The sequence below is a fragment of the Triticum urartu genome, chromosome 3A (assembly GCF_056163025.1).
Source record: "Triticum urartu cultivar PI428250 chromosome 3A, HENAU_Tu73, whole genome shotgun sequence".
In the NCBI taxonomy this organism is placed as follows: domain Eukaryota; kingdom Viridiplantae; phylum Streptophyta; class Magnoliopsida; order Poales; family Poaceae; genus Triticum; species Triticum urartu.
The window spans coordinates 173834704-173856912 of NC_141875.1; the positions used below are offsets into that span (position 1 = coordinate 173834704).

A 22209-nucleotide genomic window follows, 5' to 3' on the forward strand; every position below is an offset into this window, starting at 1 on the left:
TATACTATGACGAGTGATGCAAAGGCGAGGATCAAGCGGGAAACACCAATGAGCAACTATGTGAAGCTAAACGCCGATGGGGCTTTTGATCCAGACTTACTCAACGGCTCGTATGGCGCTGTCATTTAGAGACCCGAATGGCAGGTTCCTGCGGCAGGAAACGGGAAAATTGATTGGTGCGGAGATGAGCTTATGACCGAGACACTGGCCTTATAGTATGGACTCATTTGGCAACTACAGTCAGGTGTAATTGCATAGAGGTGAACTTTGACAACATCGAGGTGATAGAGACAATGAAGAATGGAGGTCGCTCTTTCGGTCTATCGACGACAGCTTTTGATGATATATATCACCTTGCATGTGATTTCCCGCATATTATTTTTAACCATGCTTCAAGAGAGACTAATTGTGTTGTCCATTATTTAGCCAAACTAGTTAGAAGTAGGATGTGTGCGGTGGATGAAAAATCGACCCAACGGTCACGGGAAGCACTTACGAAAACGTGCTAGAGTAAGATCGTGTCTCCCCAAAACACAATTAATTAGTGAACTAATAAGTGGTTTGATGGTTAGAGGGACTGTGGTATCCCTAGCCCACCAGGGTTCAAATCCTGGTGCTTGCATTTATTCCTGGATTTATTTTAGAATTTTTGACGATGCGTATTCAGTGAGAGAAGACGTTTAATATCATGCATGCCAAGTAGGCAATTTGATTATGCATAAATTAAATGAAGAAAGAGATGGTTGAGTATCATACAATGATACTGTATCATAATAAATACAATGCTATTATATGTCATGCATGACAATAAATAAAGTCATCTACTCCCACTGTTCTTAAATATTTGTCTTTTTAGAGATTTCAACAAGTGACTACGTACGAAGCAAAATGAGTGATTCTACACTCTAAAATATATATCTATATCTATATATATATATATCCATATGTGGTGTCCATTTGAAATCTGTAAAAAGATAAATATTTAGGAACCAAGAGAGTATATGATAGTATGATAGTAGTACATGATACTATGCATTAGTGAAGTAGTATCACACATTAATATATACTACCCATTATAAGGAGGCTAACTTTTTTCAACCGTTGAGTAAAAAAGATCGCAATACTGTCTTTTTGCAGTTATCACCAGACTTTTGTAGGAGTAGGCATGACAGCCAGAACGAGATTTGCCTTCGAATTGCGGGTCCAAATCATTATCCTCTTTGGCTTGCCTCCTACCTTTCGGGTGGCCAGCAGGCATCGTTCTCTTCTATCTGGACAAATCCTCTTCCGCGTGAACCAGAACGCCTGCACACTTCTGGAAACCGGCTAAGGCATTCCTGGCTGTAGAATAAGTAAGTTCCAAAAAAGAACTTGTTATTTTATTGTTGTGAACAGAAACTGAGGTTAAACGGCCGCCCAAGCTGGTTTGACGGAGCTTCACAGGATAGAAAACTCTCGAGGCAGCGGCAACAGTAGGTAACCCCAAACTCGCTTGTTTCTTGCTAATATTTTTTTTCTCAAACAGTAGTTAATCTTTTGTTGCGAGCAAAACTTGTGCCTGCATTCTTGGTTCTTGCCGTAAATCCATTTTTCTTTGTTGGGGGAGGGAGGGATGGAATGGACCTGGTCCCATTCTGCAGACTTTGTCTTGCGTGCCTCTCTCTGAATTCTGCGCTTGAAAAGGTCTCGAGAGCTCACATGGCCCCTCCCGTTGTTCCCTTTCCCCTTGACGACCTGCCTCTCCCTTGTGCTTGTGGGGTTCCTCCGAGCTTATGCGCTTGCGCTTGGTTGGTCCCATGGAGCCTCTGCCTCTGTCTCGCAGTAGCTCCCATGGCCATGGGCTACGATTTCCATGCCCGTATCTCTGAGGTATTGTTGCTTACTGTTGAGTTAAATTAATGCTTCAACCTGCCCGCAACGCGCCGCCCAGCATGGGCAGTTCCCATTCTTGATAACCCCTTCCATAATTGCTCGCACACGGAGTAATTCTTTGAAGCTGCCGCAACTGCTCCGTTGCTTTGATGTTCGATCATAAAAATGGTTACTTATTGCCCCAAATTCGCAGTAGTTTCTCTCGATTTGTTCATGGCAAATGGGTGTGTGTGGGTTAGCTCAACTTCGTCCTTTCTGCAGGTGGATTAACCGGTACCGGCGGCTAGCAGTCCATGGAGGAGGAATCCCACTGCCCGCTCCGGTGGGAGAGCACGGGCGACCAGTGGTGGTACGCCACGCCGATCGACTGGGCGGCCGCGAGCGGCCACTACGACGTCGTCAGGGAGCTGCTCCACCTGGACGCCAACCTCCTCATCAAGCTCACCTCCCTGCGCCGCATCCGCCGCCTCGAGTCCGTCTGGGACGACGACATGCGCTTCGCCGACGCCGCCACCAACCGCGCCTCCGTCGCCCGCTGCCTGCTCCTCGACTGCGAGTCCCGCGCCCGGCCTGGGGGGAACCGCCTCATCCGGGCCGGCTACGGCGGCTGGCTGCTCTACACGGCGGCCGCGGCCGGGGACGCGGGCTTCGTGCGGGAGCTCCTCGGGAGGCAGCCCCTGCTGGTGTTCGGCGAGGGGGAGTACGGCGTGACCGACGTCCTCTACGCCGCCGCCAGGAGCAGGCGCCCGGAGGTGTTCCGGATGTTGCTCAACGCGGTGCTGTCCCCGGCAGGAGAAGACGAGGCTGGGGATTCGGGAGATGCCCCTGCTGCTGCCAGTCGTGGGGGGTACATGTTCAGGCGCGAGATGATGAACCGGGCAATGCACGCCGCGGCGAGGGGCGGCGACCTGGAGATCCTCAGGGAGCTCCTGCAGGGTTGCTCTGATGCCGCTGCGTACCAGGACGCGCAGGGCGCCACCATCTTGCATGCTGCGGCTGCAAGGGGCCAAGTTGAGGTGATTCTACTTCTGCTTCTGAATCTTGATATCTGACTGCCTCAGTTTCAGTTCCATGATTCTTTTTGGACTAATTGATGTGTTGTCCTTAGCTATATGTATTAATCGACTTAAAAAACATTAAATCGATTGAGATTTTACTCCAAGTGGCGATGAACTGAGCTAAATCTGATGAGATTAGTTGCTAGTTTGTGAGACATCACACATCAAAGAAACCTGAGAATAATAGCGCACGTTCTGTGACATGATTGTTGCTATAAGTTGATCTTGTGGACATTCAACATGCCCGGCAGGTTGTGATTCTGCTTGTGCATAGAAATATAATACTACGTATAATTTTTTGGTGATAAGTCTTTTGGCATACTTTAATTATTATTGTAATGGTGCTCTGTTTGCTTGGGGGGCAGTTAGCTCATGATATTGCCTGTATCTACAAAAGTGCTTAACAACTAGTAAGTTCTCACGCTTGCAGTAATTATTCAGTGTTATTCTATATTTTGTTCGTACTACTATTATATTGTTCATCAAAAATTAATTATCATTCTAAATCATATGGTGTCTCGCCGTGGGAAGCTAGTGTTTCATCATTAATTTTGCTGCAGTATCAGGTTCATTTCTCATTGAAGCTATTAATGGATTTTTCAGCAACTGCCGGGTGCAGTACTAACACATTCTTACTGCAGGTGGTGAAGTATCTGATTATGGCCTTCGATATCGTCAACTCTGTAGACGACCAAGGGAATACAGCGTTGCATATAGCAGCATTCCGAGGTCATTTACCGGTGGTGGAAGCCCTGATGACCGCATCACCATCACTTGTATCAGCTAGAAATGAAGTTGGTGACACGTTCCTTCATATGGCACTGACTGGCTTCAGAACTCTTGGCTTCCGAAGGCTTGATCGTCAGATGGAGCTCACGAAGCATCTGGTCGCTGGATCAATCATGGATGTCAGCGATGTCATCAACGTGCAAAACGACGATGGAAGGACCGTTCTTCACCTGGCAGTGGTTGGTAATCTGCACTCCAGCCTCGTTGAGCTCCTGATGACCGTGCCGTCGATCGACCTGAACGTCCGTGACAGCAACGGCATGACTCCGCTGGATCTACTGAGGAAACAGCCGCAGACAGCATCGTCTGAGATACTCATCAAGGAGCTGATTCTGGCCGGCGGGATCTCGAACTCGAGGGATCACGAGACGAGGTCCGCCATTGCTTCTCAGCTGAAGATGCACCACATCGTGGGCAGCCCGGGGACTTCTTTCAGGATCTCAGACGCTGAGATTTTCCTCCATGCGGGCATCGATGCGTCAGGCATCAGCGAAAGAACGAGAACGAGAACAAGAACGACCTCATTCTCTAGTTTTGGCAAGAGTGCTGAACTTGGAACCCTGGGGCCTGGTCTTAAGAGGCTGAATTCCATGCAGAGCGCGGCGAGACATCTCAAGGTCATGTTCAGATGGCCGCTTCGCAAGGGGAAGAAATCAGCCGGCAGCCCCAAGGAATCGGATGACGACGTCTCCTCGGTGGACTCTATCAAGAGCTGGAGCCATGTGGAGACCACCCCGACACCGCTGAGGCAGAGGTATTCCAAGGTGAGCTCCCTGTTCGGCAACAAGCGAACCTTGGCAAGCCCATCAATGAAGCCTGAATCTCCTTCGATTTCGGCCTCCTGGTCTTCGTCGTCGTTGATCGACAAGATCGAAGCTGTCCATCTGGACAAAGACGAACCATCACCCAATGCCAGTGCGGTGATCAGGCACACACCAAAGAAATATGGATCTCTGAACAGTAGACTTATGAACCAGTACCTTGGCACTGGAGCACAATTGGGGGATTCAACCTCGGGGCAGCGGTCGAGACGATCGCTTCTGTCAGTAGTCTGATCAAATGAGTTAGATGATGCCACTCAAATTTGACACCGCCTGATGCTTAAAAGATACAGCTACTTTGGTAGCACCAGACAGACGACTTCAGTCCCCATTGTTTGAGTCAATGTGGTGTTACTGATGAGCCCAAGATAGCTAATCATATCTACTAAATTACTAATGTAATGCGGTTACAATGTTAGTGTGCCTTTCGTGGGCTGGTAAGTGTAACTGAGAGCATGATTTGGAAATGAATGGATCATACAGTTAATTACCAAAAATCGCCAGATGAGTTCTCCGGTACGCAGTTCTTGAGAATGATTCGTTATACATCTGCAATAGCATAGTGCTCACCTCTGCATTTTTTTATAATGTCTACATGAAGGTGCAGATTTGTCAATCATTCTTCACATGTGCCTGCTGTTATTCTTTTCATTTTGTTTATAAGAAGACGTGTACTTGTTTTTGTGTATAAAGCTGTGTCGGCCACTCTTTCTCATGTAGCCACGGTGGAGAAGTGCGCGCCGGTTCCTTGATTTCAACTACCAATGACTTTTCTTTTCTTTTTCTTGAGAAGATGTATTTTTTTAAGGGTCAACTACCAATATCTTGATACTAGGTTAGTCGTTGGGTAAACCGTTTTGTAGATCGGTGCTGGTGGGATGCATTTCAGGATGAATGTGTTTTGTCTAGAGAGATCGATGGAATGGAAATCAGATTAAAGATAAAGGTCGGGAACTCTCTTCTGAATCTTGAAAAAAACACCTCCCCCCCCCCGTCGCCCCCGCATGGCGACGGGGAGGGAACCCTAGATCGCGCCGCCAGCTCCCCTCCCCTCCTGCCTCCTCCTTCCTCACCGCCGCCAGGGGGCCCGGCCAGGCAAAGGCCGGTCGGCGGCGGCGGCGGGGCATCCTCGTCCTCCCGCGCGATGGGGTTGGCGCGGGTCAACACCCCGGGCCGGGCCGGGGCGTGGCGCTGACGCCGGGCGCCACGGCGGTTCGTCTGCGGCGGCGGCGTGACGGGCGGCGCAGTGGCGATGTGTGCCTGGGGCGGCGGCGGCGGTCGACCGCCCTTCTCCTCCGGCGGCAAGGGCTGCAGTCGGCACAGGTCGCGGGCTGCAGTCGGCACAGGTCGCGGGCGGCTGTCTCTTCTCCGGCGCGGGCTGGCGGAGGTCCCGGCGCGGTAGCGGTATGTTCGACCCCTTCCTCTACGGCCATCGTGGTGCATGAATCGACTGCTGGTGGTGGCTCCTCTTGTGCTCTGGTTCGGCTTGGCTGGCCGATGGGTGGCATGGGTGCCGTGAGGGGGGAGGCAGGGGTGCCTCCCGGACTCGCCGTCACCGGGATTTGGAGGTGCCAGATCGAGCGTCTTGGGTGGCTGCAGCACGGTTGGCCGCCGGCGTTTCCCCTGCTCAGATGTGGCTGTCGTCCGCTCCTGCCAAAGGAGCTTGTTTGGGGTGGAAAGAGGGGTCTGTGTTGCCCCTTCACCGGTTGACGATGCCGGTGTACGGCGGCGGCGGTCGAGGGGTGGTCTCGGATGCCGGGGCGGCGGCCTCGATGGTGGGAGACGCGATGCTCGTGGGCGGAGCTCGTGGCTCGGATGTTGGCCGGTTACCATGGTCGTGCGGGCGGCATGGTAACTTGGGTACGACGGGCGATGGCGGTGGTTCTGCAGCGTGCTTGCGGCACTCCGTCTAAGAGGCGAAGAGGGCTTACCGGGTGAAAACCCTCTATGGCTTTGCCAAGTCGGCGGTGGCGGCGCCTACGGGCGCCGTCTCCTTCTTGAAGGTGTCGTCGTGGTTCCTCTTCTTCCTCCGTGTTGCTCCGGGGGAAACCTCGATCCCTTGATCGGGCGGCGGTGGTACTTAGGTTCCATGACCTTGTTGAAGGCTCCGCTTTGGAGTAATCGGTTCGTCGTGCATAGCTTCGGCTCTTCACTGTGATTCATTCACGGTTGACGCCTCCGGCGATTTAAGCGGGGATCTCTCTTCCTTCCTGTAGATGGCTTGGAGTTGTTTGGGGCGGTGTAGCTGTTCTCAACATTCTTGTATCTTGCCCTGTGTGTTGGTGTGGAGTTGTATGAGGTTGGTTGTAACTAGATCATTACTTTATATATAAAGCGAGGCGAAAGCCTTTTTTGGTAAATCAGATTAAAACCAAAGTGCTACTTTCAAATACTGTAGGATCAACTTTATTATCAACAATCATCAATTAAATAGCCTTGGAGGAAATAGAAACAACATAATACTACGCAACAACGATAGCTCAGCTTCATATCACAAGAAAAATAGGATCCAAGGACCGGAGCTGTGAGGGAGAGGGAGAGGCGATTGGAAGCATGGTTGTCTATGCCCATTGACAGTAAACTCAACGATCTATTCAATGCCTCTCTTAGCTTCTGAAAGGATCGAGAAGAAGTATCTAGAGGAGGGGTGATTAGACCCTCAACAAAGAAAAGTAGCAGTTTTTAATTTCTTCAAGTTAAGGTGGAGTTTTAGCACAAGTTTTAAACATTCACAATACATTTCAAGCAAGCATGACAAGAGTATATGAGCAGCGGAAAGTAAAGCATGCAAGTTGCAAGAATGTAAAGGGATGGGATTGGAGTGTGCAAACGCAATTGGAGACACGGATATTTTTGGCGTGGTTCCGATAGGTGGTGCTATCATACATCCACGTTGATGGAGACTTTAACCCACGAAGTGTAACGGTTGCGCGAGTCCACGGAAGGCTCCACCCACGAAGGGTCCACGAAGAAGCAACCTTGTCTATCACACCATGCCCGTCGCCTAGGAAGGACTTGCCTCACTTGGGTAGATCTTCACGAATTAGGCGATCTACTTGCCCTTACAAACTCCTTGGTTCAACTCCACAATCTTGACGGAGGCTCCCAAATGACACCTAGCCAATCTAGGAGACACCACTCTCCAAAAAGTAATAGATGGTGTGTTGATGTTGAACTCCTTGCTCTTGTGCTTCAAATGATAGTCTCCCCAACACTTAACTCTCTCACATAGATTTGGATTTGGTGGAAAGATGATTTGAGTGGAAAGAAACTTGGGGAAGGCTAGAGATCAAGATTCTTGTCGTTGGAATGAAATATCTTGGACTCAACACATGAGTAGGTGGTTCTCTCTCAGAAAATGTATGCTGGAAGTGTAGGCACGTTCTGATGGCTCTCTCCACGAATGAAGAGTGGGTGGAGGGGTATATATAGCCAGCACACAAAATCTAACCGATATACACAATTTACCAAACTCGGTGGGACCGAATCATAAAACTCAGTCAGACTGATTTAGTTCAAAATGTGAACGTTAGGATTTTCGATGGGACCGATATGATCAACTCGTGAGACCGATGTGCTAGGGTTAGGGTAAAACCTCAACTTGGTTTGACCGATTACACAAACTCGGTGGGACCGATTTTGGTAATATGCAAAACAAAGAGTTGGTCAAGCAAACTCGGTGGGACCGATTGCATATCTCAGTGAGACCGAAATTATTGCAACACGTAACAGAGAGTTTGCAAGCCCATCTCGGTGATACCGAGATCCCATCGGTGAGACCGAACTGATTAGGGTTTCTGGCAGTGGCTATGCAAGTGAACTCGGTAGCGCCGGATAGATCAAATCGGTTGGGCCGAGTTTGACTTTTGGTTTAGGACATATGTGGAAATGATAAGGTGGTTGAGGGCTTTGGAGCATATCACTAAGCACTTTGAGCAAGCAAGCCATTAAGCAACACCTCATCCTCTTTTAATAGTATTGGCTTTCCTATGGACTCAATGTGATCTTGGATCACTAAAATGAAAATGAAGAGTCCTGAGCTTTCGAGCTTTTCCCAATCCATTTCCTTAGCTTCACGAAGGGGTTCCACATCCTCTTGTCCACGCCACTCCACTGTTGAACTCATTTGAAATATACTTGATAAAAGAATTAGTCCAACAAGAGATATGTTGACATTAATTACCAAAATCACCCAGGGAGCACTTGTGCTTTCAATCTCCCCCTTTTGGGTAATTGATGACAACATACATCAAAGCTTTAGATAAAGATATGAAGAATAGCAAGTGAAGCTTTGGAAAGACATGTAACATGCATAGGCTCCCCCTACATGTATGAAATCATGTAAATATGGAATAGGAGCATGTGAATGCATAAGCATGATAGAGCAAGCAATGAGTTACATGTATCTTGGCTATATGCATCAGAGCAAATGATATAGATACAAGAAATATACCTTCATGTTCATGAGTCCTTTTTGCAAACAATATGTACATCAGCAAGGGATTATCATGCACATGAGTGTGATGCATATACTTACCTTGTGGTCTTGAGGTGGCTTTGGAATATATGAACCTGAGTAAACAAGGTTAGATAACACAGATACACTTAGAGACAAAGCAGTTGAGAAACCACAAGAGTACCAAGATTGGGATGACATATAGAGAGTGAGTACTAGGTACTCTATTAGATATAGACATGTCCCCAAAGAAACAAAGATATGCAATGAATTCAAAGATTTCCTTCCCTTAGAAGTCTTTCTCCCCCCTGAATCTTATATGGATAATGGGAGAAGATAGGGAAAAGAAAATCAGAGCATAGATTAACATGTCTTTCCCCTCTTAAAGACATGTGACTTCTCTCCTCTTGAATACCAAGCATCTGGGTCTCTCTCTCTTTGATGTGGTCAAGCACTCTCCCCCTTTGATGTGATCTCTCTCCCCCCCCTTTGACATCAATTTCCAAGAAGGGATCTTCTGGAGTGTGAGTCAAATAGGTTTGGTCCATGAGTCACATGACAAAGCAACATATAGAATGTGATGCGGGTAGAGGACAAGAATCATTGAGTGGAGCTGGAACAAATATGCAGGATGCTAATGGCAAATCGTCTTCTCAGTGTTGAAATCGGTAACACCGAGTTGGTTTCTTTGGTGGCACCGAGGTGATTCGGTTTGACCGAAAGAGATAAACCGGTGTGTCCGAGTTCAACACGGAGAGAGACCAATTGTCATCTCAGCTCATGCTACCTCTTGAGCACTGCATTGGATTTCCGCGAAGAGGAGAGGATGATGCAGCAAAGTAGCGTAAGTATTTCCCTCAGTTTTTTAGAACCAAGGTATCAATCCAATAGGAGGCTACGCTCGAGTCCCTCGTACCTACACAAAAACAATAGCTCAACGCAACCAATGCGCTTAGGGGTTGTCAATCCCTTCACGGTCACTTACGAAAGTGAGATCTGATAGAGATGATAAATAATATTTTTGCTATTTTTGGTATAGAGATGCAAAGTAAAAAGTAAAAGCAAAGCAATAATAAAGTGATGGAGATTGATATGATGATAAAGAGACCCGGGGGCCATAGGTTTCACTAGTGGCTTCTCTCAAGAGCATAAGTATTCTACGGTGGGTGAACAAATTCCTGTTGAGCAATTGATAGAATTGAGCATAGTTATGAGAATATCTAGGTATGATCATGTATATAGGCATCACGTCCGAGACAAGTAGACCGAAACGATTCTGCATCTACTACTATTACTCCACTCATCGACCGCTATCCAGCATGCATCTAGAGTATTAAGTTAAAAACAGAGTAACGCCTTAAGCAAGATGACATGATGTAGAGGGATAGTTTCATGCAATATGATAAAAAAAACCATCTTGTTATCCTCGATGGCAAAGATACAATACGTGCCTTGCTGCCCCTTCTGTCACTGGGAAAGGACACCGCAAGATCGAACCCATAGCTAAGCACTTCTCCCATGGTAAGAACAACCAATCTAGTAGGCCAAACCAAACTGATAATTCGAAGAGACTTGTAAAGATAACCAATCATACATAAAAGAATTCAGAGAAGATTCAAATATTATTCATAGATAGACTGGATCATAAACCCACAATTCATCGGTCTCAACAAACACACCGCAAAAAGAAGATTGCATCGAATAGATCTCCACAAGAGAGGGGGAGAACATTGTATTGAGATCCAAAAAGAGAGAAGAAGCCATCTAGCTACTAACTATGGACCCGTAGGTCTGAAATAAACTACTCACACTTCATAGGAGAGGCTTGGATGATGATGTAGAAGCCCTACGTGATCGATGCCTCCTCCGGCGGAGCTCCGGAACAGGCCCCAAGATGGGATCTCGTGGATACAGAAAGTTGCGGCGGTGGAATTAGGTTTTTGGCTCCTGTTCTGATCGTTTGGGGGTACGTGGATATATATAGGAGGAAGAAGTACGTCGGTGGAGCTTCAAGGGGCCCACGAGGCAGGGGGGGGCGCCCTCCACCCTCGTGACCGCCTCGTGGCTTTCTTAACGGAGGGTCCAAGTCTCCTGGGTCTTATCTGATGAGAAAATCACGTTCGCGAAGGTTTCATTCCGTTTGGACTCCGTTTGATATTCCTTTTCTTCGAAACCCTAAAACAAGCAAAAAACAGCAATTCTGGACTAGGCCTCCGGTTAATAGGTTAGTCCCAAAAATAATATAAAAGTGGGAAATAAAGCCCAATATAGTCCAAAATAGTAGATAATATAGCATGGAGCAATCAAAAATTATAGATACGTTGGAGACGTATCAAGCATCCCCAAGCTTAATTCCTGCTCGTCCTCGAGTAGGTAAATGATAAAAACATAATTTTTGATGTGGAGTGCTACTTGGCATAATTTTAATGTAATTCTTCTTAATTGTGGTATGAATATTCAGATTCGAAATATTAAAGACAAAATTTCATATTGACATAAAAATGATAATACTTCAAGCATACTAACTAAGCAATTATGTCTTCTCAAAATAACATGGCCAAAGAAAGTTCATTCCTACAAAATCATATAGTTTAGTCATGTTTCATTTTCGTCACACAAGAATGCTCTCATCATGCACAACCCCGATGACAAGCCAAGCAATTGTTTCATACTTTAGTAATCTCAAACCTATAAACTTTCACGCAATATATGAGCGCGAGCCATGGACATAGCACTATGGGTGGAATAGAATATAATGAGGGGGGTTATGTGGAGAAGATAAAAAAGGAGAAAGTCTCACATCAGCGAGGCTAATCAATGGGCTATGGAGATGCCCACCGATTGATGTTAATGCAAGGAGTAGGGATTGCCATGCAACGGATGCACTAGAGCTATAAATGTATGAAAGCTCAACAAAAGAAACTAGTGGGTGTGCATCCAACTTGCTTGCTCACGAAGACCTAGGGCACTTGAGGAGGCCCATTGTTGGAATATACAAGCCAAGTTCTATAATGAAAAATTCCCACTAGTATATGAAAGTGATAACATGAGAGACTCTCTACTATGAAGATCATGGTGCTACTTTGAAGCACAAGTGTGGTAAAAGGATAGTAACATTGTCCCTTCTCTCTTTTTCTCTCATTTTTTTGGGCCTTTTCTTTTTTATGGACTTTCTTTTTTTGGGCCTTCTCTTTTTTATGGCCTTTCTCTTTTTTATTCCTCACTTGGTACAATGCTCTAATAATGATGATCATCACACTTCTATTTATTTACAACTCAATGATTACAACTCGATACTAGAACAAAGATGACTCTATATGAATGCCTCCGGCGGTGTACCGGGATATGCAATGAACCAAGAGTGACATTTATGAAAGAATTATGAACGGTGAATTTGCCACAAATACTATGTCAACTACATGATCATGCTAAGCAATATGACAATGATGAATGTGTCATGATGAACGGAATGATGGAAAGTTGCATGGCAATATATCTCGGAATGGCTATGGAAATGCCATAATAGGTAGGTGTGGTGGCTGTTTTGAGGAAGATATAGGGAGGTTTATGTGTGAAAGAGTGTATCATATCACGGGGTTTGGATGCACCGGCGAAGTTTGCGCCAACTCTCAATGTGAGAAAGGGCAATGCACGGTACCGAAGAGGCTAGCAAGGATGGAAGGGCGAGAGTGCATATAATCCATGGACTCAACATTAGTCATAAAGAACTCACATACTTATTGCAAAAATCTACAAGTCATCAAAAACCTCGGCACTACGCGCATGCTCCTAGGGGGATAGATTGGTAGGAAAAGACCATCGCTCGTCCCCGACCGCCACTCATAAGGAAGACAATCAAATAACACCTCATGTTTCAAATTTGTTGCATAACGTTTACCATACGTGCATGCTACGGGACTTGCAAACTTCAACATAAGTACTTCTCAATTTCAGAACTACTCAACTAGCATGACTTTGATATTATTACCTCCATATCTCAAAACAATCATCAAGCATCAAACTTTTCTTAGTATTCAACATACTCATACGAAAGTTTTATTATTAATCTTGCATACCAAGCATAATAGGATTTTAAGCAAATTACCATGCTAATAAGACTCTCAAAATGATCTAAGTGAAGCATGAGAGATCAATAATTTCTATAAAACAAATCCACCACCGTGCTCTAAAAGATATAAGTGAAGTAATAGAGCAAAAACTATAAAGCTCAAAAGATATAAGTGAAGCACATAGAGTATTCTATCAAATTCCAAATCATGTATGGCTCTCTCAAAAGATGTGTACATAAAGTATGATTGTGGTAGACTAACAAGCAAAGACTCAAATCATAAAAGACGCTCCAAGAAAAACACATATCATGCGGTGAATAAAAATATAGCTCCAAGTAAAGTTACCGATAGAAGTAGACGAAAAAGAGGGGATGCCTTCCGGGGCATCCCCAAACTTTGGCCTTTAGGTGTCCTTAGATTATCTTGGGGGTGCCATGGGCATCCCCAAGCTTAGGCTCTTGCCACTCCTTGTTCCATAATCCATCAAATCTTTACCCAAAACTTGAAAACTTCACAACACAAAACTTAAAGTAGAAAATCTCGTGAGCTCCGTTAGCGAAAGAAAACAAAAGACCACTTCAAGGTACTGTAATTAACTCATTATTTATTTATATTGGTGTTAAACCTACTGTATTCCAACTTCTCTATGGATTATAAACTATTTTACTAGCCATAGATTCATCAAAATAAGCAAACAACACACGAAAAACAGAATCTGTCAAAAACAGAACAGTCTGTAGTAATCTGTAGCTAGCGCAAGATCTGGAACCCCAAAAATTCTAAAATAAATTTCTATACGTGAGTAATTTATCTATTAATCATCTGCAAAAAGAATTAACTAAATAGAACTTTCCAAATAAAAATTACAGCAGTTCTCGTGAGCGCTAAAGTTTCTGTTTTTTACAGCAAGTTCAACAAGACTTTCCCCAAGTCTTCCCAACAGTTCTACTTGGCACAAACACTAATTAAACACAAAAAAACACAACAAAAATAGAGTCTAAATAATTTATTTATTACTAATCAGGATCAAAAATCAAGGAATAAAAATAAAATTGGGTTGCCTCCCAACAAGCGTTATCGTTTAACGCCCCTAGCTAGGCATAACAAGCAAGAATAGATCTAGGTATTGCCATCTTTGGTAGGCAATCCATAAGTGGCTCTCATGATAGATTCATATGGTAATTTTATTTTCTTTCTAGGGAAGTGTTCCATGCCCTTTTTAATGGAAATTGAAATCTAATATTCCCTTCCTTCATATCAATAATTGCACCAACCGTTCTAAGGAAAGGTCTACCGAGAATAATAGGGCAAGAGGGATTGCAATCTATATCAAGAACGATAAAATCTACGGGCACATAATTCCTATTTGCAACAATAAGAAAATCATTAATTCTTCCCATAGGTTTCTTAATAGTGGAATCCGCAAGATGCAAGTTTAGAGAGCAATCATCAAAATCACGGAAATCTAGCAAATCACACAAAGCTTTGGGAATAGTAGAGACACTAGCACCCAAATCACACAAAGCATAAAACTCATAATTTTTAATTTTAATTTTAATAGTAGGTTCCCACTCATCATAAAGTTTTCTAGGGATAGAAACTTCCAATTCAAGTTTTTCTTCATAAGATTGCATCAAGGCATCAACGATATGTTTAGTAAACGCTTTATTTTGACTATATGCGTGAGGAGATTTTGGCATGGATTGCAACAAGGAAATACAATCAATTAAAGAGCAATTTTCATAATTAAATTCCTTGAAATCCAATATAGTGGGTTTAGCAACATCTAGGGTTTTAATTTCTTCAATCCCACTTTTATCAAATTTAGCATCAAGATCAACAAATTCTGAATTCTTAGAATGCCTTCTAGGTAAAGGTGGATCATATTTAGTCCCATCATTATCAAGATTCATATTGCAAAACAAAGATTTAATAGGGTACACATCATGTAGCGACCAGACCTCAAACAGTCTGATCTCTGTGCTCTGGTGTCATCCCTGGATCAGTAATGCTGACACCACACAGTACTCGGAGGATTTATAACAGAGTAGCAATCACACACTTATTACATCGAGTGTCTCCATAGAGAACTTATTACAATAAATATGGCTTAAGGCCATCTAATAACGATAACAGCGGAAGGCTTGGAAGATAAGTGAGTCCATCAACTCCAACGGCATCACTGAGTATAGAACCACGACCTAAAAACTCCTTAATCATCGTCTGAAAAGTCTGCAACATTAACGTTGCAGCCCGAAACGGGTCAGCACATGGAATATGCTGGCGAGGTAACACATAGAGAATAATGGAATGAAACAGTTATATTATATGCATATTTGGCTGGTGGAAAGCTCTATGGTTACTGTTTTGCGAAAAGCCAATTTTCCCCTACTACAAAGGAATAAATTTAATTACTATCATGGTGGTTGTTAAACATTGAGAATGGTTGATAGCATTCTCAATCCCAATTAAGCATCGTCATTAAACAAAACCCAAAAAAATTAACTTAGAGTAACATGTTGAGATTCACATGATAATCCAGGTACTAGATACTCAAGATGTCCATAACCGGGGACACGGCTAACCATGATTAGTTTATTACACTCTGCAGAGGTTTGCGCACTTTTCCCCACAAGACTCGATCGCCTCCGTTTGGTTTCTCGCACTACATGGTGTTTGAGAAGACGGATGACCGAGACATAGTCTTTCAGAAGCGCTAGCACCTTACGATCGGATAGACCGTACCACCTACATCCCCTACATCTGCTAGTCTACCACTGTAAGAGTTCGCACGACTTAGTCAACTATGCTAGAGCCCATAATAGCTTGTGGCCGCACACGGAAGTTTCTAGTATGAATAGTCTCATGATCCCTTTGATCCTGGGTGGCGGTCCAAAAGAAAACAGGCAAGTCCTGGAATACCCAGGTGCCTCAATCCACCTAGATGTGTGTTTAAGTTGCCACCTTAGATAAACCATTAATTAACAAACTCACATCTGTCATGGATATCACTCACCCAATCCACGTCTACTAGCATAGCATGGCATACTAAGCAAACGTAGAAGTAACTCCCAAAGGTTTGATAATAAACAGGTAATAGGTACTACCTCATCTACTTCCCATCCCACAATTTAATTAGATCCTAATCATGCAATGTGTGAGGATTGATCTAATGCAATAAAATTGGGTAGTAGGAAAGGTATGATCAAAGTGTTACTTGCCTTGCTGATGATCCGCGAAACCTAGCGATTCGAAGTAACAAGCGGCGCACTCCGGATACTCTATCGTAAACAAACAAACAAGCATACAATAAGTACTCATCTAATGCACATGTAAAACTCAAATAAGAGATCTAAACAGAAGGTTCAACTTAAGAACTCCGGTTTGCAAAAAGAATCAAATTGAACGAAGCAACGAAAGTCAAACGACGAAAGAAAACAACTTCCTTCTACTAATCTGAATCTAGGGCAAATTTTACAGTAGCAAAAACTTGTTTAAGTTGATTAAACGGATAGAGGGTTTCGAGACGAAACTCTAGGTGCTTGAATCGCCTGATTCACATAAATGAGCGAAAAGTTATACTAAAAAGAAAATCGGATCAGGAATCGCGATCAGAAAAATCACGGATTTAATCCGAGAAAAAGAAAAACGACGAACGTTCACTAGAACGAACGAACGGACGAACGCTCGCTATTTAAATAAACCGGAAAAACCGATCTATTTAAAAAAAATCGAATCTAAAAAAACCGACGGAAAAACCGGATGATTTTTCGAATAAAAATTAAAAAAACCGGCGCGGAAAACGAGGCGGCGGCGGACCTCGGGCGGCATGCGGCGGCGGCGGCGTCTGGCGGCGGGGCGGCGGCGGAGCGGCGGGGCGGCGGCGGAGCTGCGCTGTGGCGGCGGGGCGACGGCGGCGGCGGCTTGAGGCGGCTGGGGCGGCTTGGGGCTAGCTAGGGTTTTCGGCTGGGCCTCCCCCGGCTATATATAGCCTAACGGGCCGGGAGTCCTAGTCGGACACGGCCCTAGGTCGGTTCGTGTTTTCTTTAAATAATTACGCACAGAAGAAAAAAATAAAAAGAAATACTAAACGGACTCCAAAAATTCCGAAATAAATTTTCACGGGCTTCTAAAATCAAGCCGCACAAGGTGAAGATTTATTTGGGGCCTAAATGCAATTTTGAAAAATGCACATTTTTCCTAAATTCAAATAAAATAACGAAAAAACTCCGAAATAAAATCTTATTTGATTTTATTATTAAATCCTCAATATTTCTTTATTTTGGGAAAGTCATTTTATTCCCTCTCTCATAATTTTGTAATAGAAATAATTGATGATAAAATAAATAAAATCAAATGATCCTATTCTCAAAATTTGAGAAAACTCAAATATGAAAATAATGAATTCCCCAACTCTCTCCGTGGGTCCTTGAGTTGCGTAGAAATTCTAGGATCAAAACTAATCACAAATAAAATATGATATGCAATGATGATCTAATGTATAACATTCCAAATTGAAAATTTGGGATGTTACAAACCTACCCCCCTTAAGATGAATCTCGCCCTCGAGATTCGGGTTGGCTAGAAAATAGGTGAGGGTGGTCCTTGAGCAAATCTTCCTCTCGCTCCCAGGTGGCTTCATCCTCCGTGTGGTTGCTCCACTGAACTTTGCAAAACTTGATAACCTTGCTGCGAGTGACTCGGCTAGCAAACTCGAGGATCTTAATTGGTTTCTCCTTGTAGGTCAAATCGTTATCCAACTGAATTGTTTCCAATGGCACTGTGTCTCTCAAGGGTATGTCAGCCATCTCAGCGTGACACTTCTTCAACTGGGAAATGTGGAACACCTCATGAACTCCTGACAATCCTTCGGGCAATTCCAACTTGTAGGCCACTTCTCCCATACGCTCCAAAACTCGATATGGTCCTACAAATCGTGGCGCTAATTTTCCCTTAACTCCAAAACGCTTTGTTCCCCGAAGTGGAGATACTCGAAGATAAGCTCTATCTCCAACTTCGTAAACTGTCTCCTTCCGTTTAGAATCTGCATAACTCTTCTGTATGGACTGGGCTATCTTGAGCCTATCGCGAATCAATTTCACCTTCTGTTCAGACTCTTTAATCAAGTCAGATCCAAACAACTGGCGATCTCCAACTTCGTCCCACGACAACGGTGTCCTGCACCTCCTTCCGTACAAAGCTTCGAAAGGGGCCATCTTTAAACTGGTTTGGTAACTGTTGTTGTAAGAGAACTCTGCATATGGCAGATTTTCGTCCCAACTAGATCCGTAATCTAGCGCACAAGCTCTCAACATATCCTCCAAAATCTGATTGACTCTCTCGGTCTGTCCATCTGTCTGTGGATGAAAGGCTGTACCGAATTCTAGCCTAGTACCCAAAGTTTCATGCAACTGCTTCCAGAACTTTGAGGTAAATTGGGTTCCTCTATCTGATACGATGCTCCTCAGAACTCCATGCAAACATACGATCCTGGTCATGTATATCTTTGCCAACTTGGTACTGGTGTAAGTGGTCTTTACCGGGATGAAATGAGCTACTTTCGTCAACCGATTGACTATAACCCAAATCGAGTCATAGCCTGAACGAGTCCTGGGTAATCCCGTGATAAAATCCATGCCTAACTTATCCCACTTCCATTCGGGTATCGGCAATGGTTGTAACAATCCTGCTGGCTTTTGATGCTCCGCCTTTACTCTCTGACATACATCACAGACTGCTACATACTCCGCAATATCCTTCTTCATTTCGGTCCACTAGAAAATATCTTTCAAATCCAAATACATCTTGGTATTTCCTAGGTGAATCGAATATGGTGAATTGTGTGCCTCTTGCAGTATCAACTTCCTAATCTCCGGGTCATTGGGCACATAAACACGGTCTTCAAACCATAGGGTGTTGTGTTCATCCTCACGAAATCCTTTAGCCTTTCCTTTGGTCAGTTTCTCCTTAATAGAGGCAATCTCCTTGTCAGTCTTCTGAGCTTCTCTGATTCTATCCATCAAAGTTGACTGAATCTCCAATGCTGCTACATAGCCTCCAGGAACTATTTCCAAACATAGTTCACGAAGATTTTCCGCTAACTCCATTGGTATTGCTCCCATCATTATTGTATTGACATGGCTCTTACGGCCTAATGCGTCGGCTACTATATTAGACTTTCCGGGATGGTAATGTAATCTCATATCATAATCCTTGATGAGCTCCAACCATCTCCTTTGTCTGAGATTCAACTCCTTCTGTGTGAAAATGTATTTCAAACTCTTATGATCCGTGTACAGCTCACAATGATTTCCAATGAGGAAATGTCTCCATGTTTTCAATGCATGCACTACGGCTGCTAACTCTAAATCATGCGTAGCATAATTCAACTCATGAGGTTTCAGTTGTCTTGAGGCATATGAAACAACTCTCCCTTCCTGCATAAGCACTGCTCCAAGTCCTCGACGTGAAGCTTCGCAATACACCTCATAATCTTTGGTTTGGTCTGGCAAAATCAACACTGGTGAGGTAACCAAACGTTTCTTCAACTCCTGGAAACTAGCTTCACATTCCTTAGTCCATTTGAACTTGGTATCCTTCTTCAACAACTCAGTCATAGGCTTCGCAATCTTGGAGAAATTCTCAATAAATCTCCGGTAGTATCCTGCGAGTCCAAGAAAACTACGGATTTCTCCAACCGTGGTCGGTGCTTCCCATTTGGTCACGGTATCAACTTTAGCGGGATCTACTGCTATTCCTTCTCCGGATATAACGTGTCCGAGAAATCCAACTTCCTTCAACCAAAACTCACATTTGCTAAACTTGGCATATAGTTGATGTTCTTTGAGCTTTGCAAGTACCAATCGCAAATGTTCCTTATGCTCTTCTTCGTTCTTTGAGTAAACCAAGATATCATCAATGAACACCACGACGAACTTATCCAAGAACTCCATAAACACTTTGTTCATCATGTTCATAAAATAGGCAGGTGCGTTAGTCAGACCAAATGACATAACGGTATACTCGTACAGCCCATACCTGGTGGTAAAAGCTGTCTTAGGAATATCCTGTTCCCGAATCTTCAATTGGTGGTACCCTGATCGCAGATCGATCTTGGAAAATACCTTAGCTCCTTGCAATCGATCAAACAGATCATTGATCATCGGTAGTGGGTACTTGTTCTTGATCATAACTTCATTCAATCCTCGATAATCAACAACCATCCTTAACGATCCATCCTTCTTCTCCACTAGAAGTACTGGCGATCCCCAAGGCGAAGAACTTGGGCGAATATATCCTTTATCCAGTAACTCCTTAATCTGCTTCTTAATTTCCACCAAATCCTTTGCTAGCATCCTATATGGTCTCTTTGATATTGGCCCTGTGCTTGGTAATAGCTCAATCAAAAACTCAATATCTCTATCCGGTGGCATGCCTGGCAACTCTTCTGGAAATACTTCAGGGAAATCCCTTACCACTGGTACTTCCTCCTGGACTACTCCTGTTAAACAATTTGCTTGTGTCCTCTTTGGCACATGTCGGGATACATACTTGATCCTTCTCCCTTCTGGTGTGGTAAGCAAAATTGACTTACTAGCACATTCAATATTCCCTTCATACTTTGATAACCAATCCATACCTAATATCACATCCAATCCTTGGGATTCCAATACTATTAGGTCTGAGGGGAAAACATAGTTACCAATCCTTAATGGTAACCGATCACACCATTGGCTAGCCATATACTCTGCTCCAGGCGAGGTTACTAACATGGGTGACCTAAGGGCTTGGGTTGACAGGTTATACTTATCCACAAATCCCCTTGAGATGTATGAATGCGATGTGCCAGTATCAAAAAGAAGGAGCGCAGTAAATGACTTAACCAAAAACTTACCTATTACTGCATCAGGCTGAGCTTCAACCTCCTCCACGTTAACGTGGTTCACTTGTCCCCTGTTGAAAGGGTTCGGCTTCTTCCCAGAGCTTCCATTGCCATTTCCATTTTGTAATTCAGGACATTCATTGGCATAATGTCCGGTCTTCGAACACTTAAAGCAAGTGACTTGGCTCAGGTCTTTCTTAGCTGGGGTTGATGGGTTGGTGCGATTCTGGCCGTTGCTTCCTCCATTCCCATTTCCATTCCTGGTGCCATTGTGATTGTGCGAGCTACCTCCTCCATGGGTATGCTGAAAATGTCCTCCCGGTCTAGGGGTAAAACGTGGCTTCTGCTGAGCTCCTGAATTGTATTTCCCTTGTCCGTACTTCCTCTTGCGGTTCTCAATTTGCTGCTGCTTGCCTTCAATCATAAGAGCACGATCTACCAACTCCTGATAGTTGTTGAAGGTTGCTACCATCAACTACATGCTCAACTCATCATTCAGTCCTTCTAGAAACTTCTCCTGCTTCACTGCATCCGTAGCGACGTCATCTGGGGCATAACGTGCTAACTTACTAAAGTCCTCCACATACTGGCCAACTGTCCGTCCTCCTTGGCATAAGTTGCGAAACTCACGCTTCTTCATGGCCATGGCTCCTGCTGAAACATGGGCAGTACGAAAAGCCTGCTGAAACTGGTCCCATGTGATAGTGTCGACAGGGAAAGTGGCTGTGAAATTCTCCCACCATGATGCTGCGGGTCCTTCAAGATGATGTGTGGCAAACTTCACCTTCTCCGCATCCGTGCACCCTGCTGTTGTCAACTCTCTAGCTATCTTGCATAGCCAATCATCTGCTACTATCGGCTCGGTGCTACTAGAAAACACCGACGGATTTAGCCTAAGGAAACGGGCTAAGTGATCAACAGGTGGTGGGGGTGGTGGGTTGTTGTTGTTTTTCCCCTGGTTCTGATTCTGGACTAGCAACTGCATCAATGTGTTCTGCTGCTGGATCAACTGGGTGAGCTCTGGTGGAAAGGCAAATCTGGGGTCACGTCTCGGAGGCATCTGAGGGTTTAGAAAATATGAGATGTAAGAATAGAGTGGGTCTAAAGAGAAAACACTACCCATATGCACATGAGGCAAAAGAAAACAATTCACTTCATTCAAATCAAACAAGGGCATAAAATCGATGTAACTATCGCAAAAGTGCTCGGACTACTATATTTACATGGTGGACTACTACTACTGATAAGGTGGTCTACTAGA

The 22209-nt window shown here is 44.3% G+C and overlaps 1 protein-coding gene across 4 annotated transcripts; it reads left to right on the forward strand.

Moving 5' to 3' along the window:
* Nucleotides 1-1293: 1293 nt before the first annotated feature.
* On the forward strand, nt 1294-5043 carry LOC147979087 (Ankyrin repeat family protein). 4 transcript variants are annotated; one of them, XM_087546724.1, is made up of 3 exons: nt 1294-1476; nt 2134-2888; nt 3572-5043. In XM_087546724.1, the coding sequence occupies exons 2-3, from the start codon at nt 2166-2168 to the stop codon at nt 4772-4774; spliced, it is 1926 nt and encodes a 641-aa protein (XP_087402850.1). In that variant the 5' UTR covers nt 1294-1476; nt 2134-2165; the 3' UTR covers nt 4775-5043. The 4 variants fall into 4 exon arrangements, with proteins under 4 accessions (XP_087402850.1, XP_087402851.1, XP_087402848.1 ...); XM_087546725.1 differs by having other exon boundaries at nt 1299-1472; XM_087546722.1 differs by lacking the exon at nt 1294-1476 and adding an exon at nt 1503-1869.
* Nucleotides 5044-22209: the final 17166 nt, after the last annotated feature.

Bases quoted from the DNA above. Each gene is read 5' to 3' on its own strand.
- LOC147979087 (XM_087546724.1), top strand. From the start codon at position 2,166: ATGGAGGAGGAATCCCACTGCCCGCTCCGGTGGGAGAGCACGGGCGAC. The intron at 2,889-3,571 runs GTGATTCTACTT...TTCTTACTGCAG, and splicing joins CTGCAAGGGGCCAAGTTGAG to GTGGTGAAGTATCTGATTAT.